The sequence below is a fragment of the Diabrotica virgifera genome, chromosome 2 (assembly GCF_917563875.1).
Source record: "Diabrotica virgifera virgifera chromosome 2, PGI_DIABVI_V3a".
NCBI classification, from domain to species: domain Eukaryota; kingdom Metazoa; phylum Arthropoda; class Insecta; order Coleoptera; family Chrysomelidae; genus Diabrotica; species Diabrotica virgifera.
Window position 1 is genome coordinate 280,212,691 of NC_065444.1, and position 8,948 is coordinate 280,221,638.

Genomic DNA, 8,948 nt, shown 5'->3' on the forward strand with positions numbered 1-8,948 from the left:
ATACTAAGAGGCAAAAAAGTTTTAAAAATACTGTATCTAAGTATTGGTATCACAATAATAATTTAATTGGAACGTACACAAAAGTTTGGGAGGGGTTTAAGGGAACAAAACCCCATACAATTTTTATGGGGTGCACAAATTTCACTATAATTTTTTGTTAAGATGCTCCGGCCATAAAAATGCCACATGCCTATTTTCAATAAAAAATCTCTAACAGTTTTCGAAATATTGGAAAAAATTGATTTTCATTTTATAACTTTAAAGGGTTATAACTTGTTTTATGTGCACATTTGTACTAAGGTAAGTTGGATTCAATCAACATATTTTTGACCCCAGAATCTATGGTATAATTTATGACCAATATTTTCGGGACACCCCGTATAAACGCTGAAAACTAATATAACTGAATGATTATATTCGACGTAGGGTGAGCCAGTGGTGTATTCTATCACCATTGTTGTTTAATTTTTACAGTGAAGCCATCTCAGAATTAGCGTTGACCGAAGTCAGTGAGGCCACAGAAGTGAGTTGTCCGAGTCAGTGATTATGCAGGGAGAAATACAAGGAAAAAGAAGCATAGGGAGACGTACAATATCTTGACTGCGAAACCTGAGATAATGGTATGGATGTACATCAAATGAACTTTTCAGGTCAGCCGTCTCTAAAGTCCAAATAACTATGATGATTGCTGACTTCCATCGAGGAGATGGCACTTGAAGGAGAAGAAGTCAGTGAGGGCCTAATAATAGGTGAGTCACTTAATAACATAAGATATGCTGACGATAGGTACTGTCCTTCTGACTGGAACACTAGAAGAACTGCAACACCTGGCTCAAGGAGTAAATACATAATATTGCAACGATTATGGACTAAAAAAATTTGAAGGAAACCAAGTTCATGGTATTTAAAAAAGCAACAAATCACTTAAAATATGCGGCTACTAGATAATATAGAAATTAAGTAAATGTCTTCGTTCAAATACTTTAGTTAGGGCAATCACAGAAGATATACTGATCAAACAAAATTTGCACGGATTGAACTTGCACTCTTAATTTTTAACCGAATGAGAAAACTTTTCTGTAATAACAGTATCAATATAACGCTCCGGATAAGAATACTTCGATGTTATATTTTCTCCACCCTTTTGTATATGGTTGAGGCCTGGACACTGAAACAATCCAACATTAAAAACTTGGAAGCATTCGAAAAGCGGTGTTACCGACTTATTTGAAAATATCATGGATGGTTTGGATGTAGTTGTTCAATTGAACTATTCAGGAGCCAACTATGATAGAAGCGGAATTTGAAGAAGAATAGGACTAGAAGAATAGGACATAAACATCTTTAAATTGCCAGACTAATAGTAAGATAATCTGCTACGGCGACGACGCTGTAATAACAGCCGAAAATGAAGATGACCTACAAAGATTAATTAAAGAATTCGAAGACACGGCTCTCATATACAACATGGAGATGTCAACAGAGAACACTAAATCGATAGTAATATCAGCGCAACCGAGACGATGTAAACTGGTCATAAATAACAAAATAATAGAACAAGTGATGGAAACGGAATACTTGGGAATAAAACTGTCAAGCTACGTAAAAGTGGAAGAAGAAGTACAAAAACAAGTGAACAAGGCGAACAGAGCAGCAGGATGTCTCAACAACACAATCTGGAGAAACACATCACAATGGAAACGAAAACCAGGATATATAAATCAACAATAAGACCGATAATGACGTACACTGCGAAAACAAGAGCAGATGCGGCGAAAACACAAAGATTGCTGGAAACAGCAAAAATGAAAGTCAAAAAATAACGAACCAAACTCTAAGAGACAGAGTAAGAAGCAAGGAAATACGAGCGAGATGTGGTATAGAAGAAATAAACATGTGTACCAAAAGAAGAAAAATAGAATGGAAACAACACATAGAAAGAATGACAGAAGATAGAATAGTACGAATAGCAAGAGACAAATCAATTGATAGCAAGATCATTGGGACGACCGAGGAAAAGATGGTCACACAATTTCAATTGAGGCTAAAAACCGAAGTAAAACAGAAATTGAGCCTATTTATAAAGTAGGAAGAAGAAGAAGAATATTAAGATACAATACAAAAATTAAAACATAGGGATAGAAGAAAATATTTCTATCTATATAAGGATTTTTACAGCTGTTTGTTTTTGCAGAGAAATTCAACTACATGCCGACACAAATAACACCAAGGAACTCTTTGATAAAGTCAGACTACTCACACGTAAATTCAAACAGAAATCTTGGTCTATCAAAGATGATGAAGGTAATGTACAGACGGATTTGGACAAGGTTATTGATGTTTGGAGGGCGTATTGTAAGTCTTTATACGCCAATACGGACCAGATGCCAGCGGACACCCCGTTTGTACCTGACTGCCAGACCTCCACTTTCCATTCTCCTTCAACAGAGACACACCACACTAGTTTTGAATCTGAACCTGACATACTTTTTTCCGAGGTGGAATTCGCTTTAAAAAGACTTAAGTTAAACAAAGCAGCAGGATATGATCTCATTACTGCAGACGTCTTGAAGCATCTTCCGGAATGTGGAGTGAAAATATTACATCGATTGTGTAATGAAATATGGCACACAGGCGTTTGGCCTGAGGATTGGAGAAAGACCATAATCATACCTCTTCATAAGAAAGGTTCAACAAATAATTGTAACAACTACAGGCTATTAGCTCTAATATCACACGCCAGTAAGGTGATCCTCTACATACTGCAACGGCGTCTAGAAAACTTCATAAGTTGGCAAATAGCACCTGAGCAGGCTGGATTTGTAAAGGGCAGAGGTACTAGAGAACAAATCCTTAATGTAAGAAACATCATAGAAAAAGCCAGAGAATACCAGATCCCGATATTTATATGTTTCGTCGAATATGGAAACATATTGACGACAATGGGTGTACCTAAACACTTGACTCACCTTATTAGCAAACTGTACCAAGATAACCTGGCATATATTCGAATGGACGAATACCTGTCTGACAAATGCACTTTGGAGAAGGGAGTACGCCAAGGATGCGTTTTATCTCCCTTATTATTTAACATCTATTCGGAGTTCATAATGCGCAGAGTCTTGGATGGTTGGGAGGGAGGAGTAAACCTAGGTGGTGTTAAGATATCTAACTTGCGTTTCGCAGACGACACTACACTTCTAGCCTCTACTCCAGAAGAAATTATTGAATTATTAAAAAAACTCGAGGAAGAAAGTGCTAAATTTGGACTCATGGTTAACTACAACAAAATCAAAATCATGGTTATTGATCGCCAACAACAGTTTCCTGAAACCCAAACTATTGCGGGATGCGAGGTAGTCTCATCTATGATATATCTTGGAGCTCTAGTTAACAACACAGGCAGTTGTGAACCCGAAATTAGAAGACGCATTCAACTAGCAAGAGCAGCAATGAGTGAACTAAACGGGGTCTGGCGTGATCGTCACATTACTATGACAAACAAAAAGAGACTCGTTTCAACTCTGGTCTTTTCCATATTTTACTATGCATGCGAGACATGGACAGTCAAAGAATCAGATAGACGACGTATAGACGCCTTTGAAATGTGGACATGGAGACGCCTGCTTCGAATTCCATGGACGGCTCGCCGTACAAATGTCTCGGTTCTGGATGAAATTAAACCGGATCAGCGTCTCTCCAGTACCGTTTACTCTAGAATTTTAAAGTTCTTTGGTGATATCCATCGGAGTGATCACAAAATGGAGCGGTTGGTGGTCCAAGGAAGGCCTCAGACTCAACGCCAACGCGGAAGATCTCCACAGCGATGGGCGGACATTACTAAAAAGCTTCTCAACAAACAGTATACTGAGGCAATACATGTAACTGATGACCGCGACCAGTGGAGAAATATTATCAATCAAACTGTCCGAGCTGCTGAAGCCCAATTATGAACCACAACACACCTACTAAGATGTTAATGACTATGATGATGATGACAGCTGTTTCCGCCTTATTTCTTTGAGCCAATCTCTCCAGTAATTTCAGTTCTGCCATTCTCCATCTCTAAAGGTCTCGTCTTTCCAAGGCCTCGTCCACTTCATGCCTCCATGATCTTCGGGATCTACCTCTTTTTCTCTTTCCTATTGGGCTCCAATCCGAAATCTTTGATATTCACCTTGTACGATCTGTTCTTCTTACATGTCCATGCCAAATTAAATGTTTTTCTTCGATATAGCTGAGTATATACTGTTCTACTACCATTCTTTGTTTTATCTCCTCATTACTAATGCGATTTATTCTTGTCACTCGTCACTCTGCAGCTTCTTCTCATGAACTCCATTTCAGTTGCTGTAATTTTAGACCTGTTTCGTTTGTTTATTGCCCAATTTTCTGCTCCATAGGTCATTACACTAGTTACCAAGGTTTATATATTCTCTTCTTTTTATTTCTGGTAATCTGTCTATCCCACAGTACCCGTTAATTTGTTTAATACATGTTCTTGTCTGTGCTAATCTGCTGGTAATCTCTTGCTCGGTGTATATTGTTATGATCTGCTTCTTATTAATTTTATATTAATTATTATTTATTTGATTAATTATTTTATTGTCGCAAATCATACATAAAAAATGAATAAAAAATCTCAGGGTGTCTTTTTATAATATCAAGAAAATATCTAAATTATCTTACGTTATACTTATCTTCTCTCGTGGGTTCAGTATCTCTTAGTTGATCCTAATCGGGATAAAATAGGGAAAAGAAATAAAGCAAAATATAAAATAAACATACAGAATTGTCTTTTATTTATCAAAATCGATACTCTAAAAATCTATCAAATCTAAAACCTGTGGACACAGATGTCCGAATGAAATTTCTACCATTTAAATTTATTCTAGTTAAAAAAAAACAATTTATCGGTTTGTTCCCGATGACTTTGGTACAACAAAATAAACAAAACCAAATTATGTATTCGCAAGATTAGCTATACTTCCTATTTACTTTTTGAAATATTGGAATTTTAATTCCTACGCTTTTTACTCAAAATTTTAGTTTCTGAACATAAAAATATCTTTCACATAAGTTGACTGACCTTTTTCTTCACTCACTCTGATGTCTTCTCGTGACCCAAAACAGCTCTCCCTCGTTGACTATGTTAAAAGCTACTCATCAAAGCCCTCTCCGTTCTCCAGCTTCAAAACTATCAGTATACCAGCACCAATTCTCCAACAAGCCGGGCCTCTTTTGACCAGTACTCGATTCAAACAAAACTCCAAAAATTCTCTGCTCTCCTTCTCACAATAATACAGAATCAAAGAGGTATTTCGTCTCAATTTGATCTGTCTCTCGTTCCACTTTTCAGCACTATTCTCCACTATCAAACAACCACTGGTACTTGCTAACTATCTATCCACGAAAACGTCGAACTGCTCCTCAGCGATGCCAATAACATAATGACTTCTTTTTCAAAATCCCTCAATCATTCAAACCACTTTTCCCCTTCCAAATTGCCAAAACTCAGAAACATTTCTCTTTTCCATTCGACAAAACAAACAGTCATTTTCAAAATTATTCCGACCATCCTAATTACTTTCGGGGAACCCTACAACATTTACTCGGGGTGAAACAAAGATATTAAAATTCCAAACTTTCTTTTAAACCATTTTTCTAGAAAATGATAATTACCTCTACCTGTGGATTCTATAGTTCCCGTAATAAACAATCTTTTTCCATTTTAAACCTAAATACATCGTCCTTTTCACTTTAATTATTCACAAAAGTCTTTAATGGTTCATCGGAAAGCTCATTAAAAAAGAAATCCACTTACATCCAAACTAAATTCTAATAAATATTTACAGATCAATATACAGGGTGTATTAAATTTATGTGCCCGCGTTATTTAAAAAAAATTAATTTAATTTTAATTTTGCCTTTGATTGATAAATTGAAAACACAATAATATATGGACTTAATATTTCCATATTTGTTTATACAAATATGGAAATGGATTGGTCACACTTTGAGGAAAGATCAAAGTAATATAGCAAGACAAGCACTTGAATACCAACCAAAAGGGAAAAGAAAGAGAGGAAGACCAGACAACAGCTGAAAAAGAACTACAACGAGAGGACACAAAAGATGGGTTGAAGTCAAAAACAGGACAAAAAATAGACGAGAATGGAAGAAACTAGTACACAGTTTATCCAGAGAATAAATACAAAAGAAGATACACTACGCCGGCCAGGCAGCAATCTTAAATTTTTGGCCAAGAAACGCAAGGAGACTAAAATTAATCATAAAATTAGTTTGTGGATTTGCAATTTTTGCTTGTTTTATAACTTAGTCATGATATCGCAGGAACTGAACATTTCTGTGAAAAAAGAATGTCGTATTCGGACTCAAAAGCTATTTCTCATTTGTTCCGAAACTGTTAATACTCGTATAGTTGTTATTGCCCATCTCTAATAGTTAGTGTGGCAGAGTTGCTAATGCCCACCTCTAGTTAACAAACAAAAAATAGTTAAAAACAATAGTTTGAAGGAACGTTAGATTAAGTTTAATTATAGATTTTAAATAGTCGTTGAACTTCATACAGAACTAAGCAAAAATGCCAGGTAAAACTACTCAAATGTCAAGCTCCCGCAAAACGGGGAAAATTTGTACAGCTTGTAATCGTGATTTGCCTGAGACATGTGGACCAGCTCCAGAATTTGTTACAATAAGAAAATCAGCTGCACCTGCTAAATCCCCAAAACCAACAGTTTCGAAGAAAACATCGACTACAAAATCTTCATCTCAAAAGAAAACTAGCAAAGCAGTTTCAAAGCAAACCTCGACAAAGAAACCCGCATCTCCAAAAAAAATTGACAAAAAGGCATCTCCAAAGAAAACGGTAAAAAAGTCGACACCCGCATCTAAAACGTCTTCCAAACCAAAGAAAACTGTCGCGCGAAAGAAGACTCCTTGTGAGATGGGACAATGTGGAGACTACAGCTCGGACTGCTCTTCACATTCCTCAGACTGCAGCTGCAGTAGCTGCTGTTCATCAGATGAGCCCGAATACAACGGCAAATGCAAGAAGTGTTAGTGATAGTGATTTTTTGGACGTATTTATTTAGTATTTTGTGACGAGTTTCGTCTATTCCACGTATTTGATTCCATTTTTTTAAATTCATCTTTAATGTTGACATTTGCTACTTTTTATTAAGTTGATATTAACAATTTGAGCAAAGGTCATTAAAAACACTTAACACAAATTAATTTTTTGGATCTGGCTATATTGATTATATCTACTCGTTCCTTTTTTATAAGTTTTTTATAAGATTGTTTTATTGACTTTTATATGTTGGATTTTAGCTATTTGTGACTTTATTAATTTTGAAATATATTTAAAACTTGAATGTTTTGTATTATTTTTTAACCAAATACCTTTTAGTGCATAATAAGATACTAGGTCAGTGTAAGCACTGTTTCTTTGATTTCATCATCACTATCTTTACTCTATCTACCGCTGCTCTATAGAGTTCTATAGAATTGAATTTAAACCAGTCCCTTAAATTATTCAGCCATGACACTCTCCTCGTTCCTATACTCCTTCCTCCTCTTAACTTTCCCTGTATTATCAGTCAGCATTTCATATCGCTGTCCCCTCATTACGTGTCCCAGATATTGTAACTTTTTTATTTTTATTGTGTATATTATTTCGTATTCTTTGCCCATTTCTTGCAATACTTGTTCGTTTTCTTCTGTGTCCATAATATTCTGAGCATCCTCCTGTAACCCCACATTTCAAATAACTTTGTTCTTGCTTCAATGTCCAGTTCTTAAGTCCATAATGTATTGTAGTGTCGAAAACCCGTAGCATTTCAGAGCTCTTACTCTCAGTTCTAATCTAAGCTCATTGTTACAGAGAATTATTTTCATTTTTACAAACGCATTTCTTGCTATTTGTATCTCTCTCTCTCCTGTCGTTTCCTCATTACTGAGGATCGTGATTTCTTCCAATATTCCTAACAATGTTTCTCCATTGGTCTCTATCTTCAGCTGCTCTAAGAGCTTCGCAGAATGAGTTTCCAGCTGAATGCTTTATTTGGTCAGACCATCTAGTTGGTGATCGTCCTCTTGATTTTCTCCCCGGAACGTTTCCACAAACAATTAATCTCTCCAAACTGTCGTCACCTGTGCGAACCACGTGACCAAAGAATTGCAGAATTCGTTGCAGACATATTGTGGACAGCCTTTTTTTAATATTGAGTTGGTTTAGAATGGAAACGTTTGTCCTATGAGCTGTCCAAGGTATGCGCAGCATTCTTCTCCAGCACCACATCTCAAAGGCATCACTTTTTTGGCGCTCGCATGCGCGAAGAGTCCAAGTCTCTGCTCCGTATAGAAATATTGAGAATACAAGGGCATTCACCTGCTATTTCTATCCTGGTCCTTAATTGATTATTATTGTCTCAAATCCAGGTTCCCAGGTATTCGTAATTATCAATTATCAACCCTTTCTATCGGTTCATTTCCCAAATGTATTATGTTTGTTTGCATATCTTTTTCTTAGTTATTATCATGTAGGTATTTGGTCTTTTTTGTATTCATTTTTAGTCCATATTTTTCACAGAAACTGTTTGTTTTGTTTTGTAAGTTTTGAAAGTTCCCTTCCTACAGATTTCTTCTTTCCATTGCTTTGTCCATTTCATCTCTGAAAGATCTTCGGGGTCTGTTTATCTTCTGCTCTTCTGACATGTCCGTACCAAGTTCTATGTAGTCTATTATATTTGAGTTCATTCCCATTCTTCACTTAATCTCTGTTTTTTAGTCTATCTAGGTACTTTTGTTACTCTGCAGCTTCTCCTTAGGAATTCCATCTCTGTTGCTCTTATTTTACTTTTGGTTTTTTATTTATTATCCAAATTTTACAACCATAAGTCAGGATACTTCTTGTCATGGTGTGA

At 36.0% G+C, this 8,948-nt stretch overlaps 1 protein-coding gene across 1 annotated transcript; it reads left to right on the plus strand.

Moving 5' to 3' along the window:
- Positions 1-6,604: 6,604 nt before the first annotated feature.
- On the plus strand, positions 6,605-7,084 carry LOC114332120 (histone H1-III-like). Its single transcript, XM_028281857.1, has one exon. It carries the CDS (start codon positions 6,605-6,607, stop codon positions 7,082-7,084), a length of 480 nt encoding a protein of 159 aa, XP_028137658.1.
- The last annotated feature ends 1,864 nt before the right edge of the window (positions 7,085-8,948 follow it).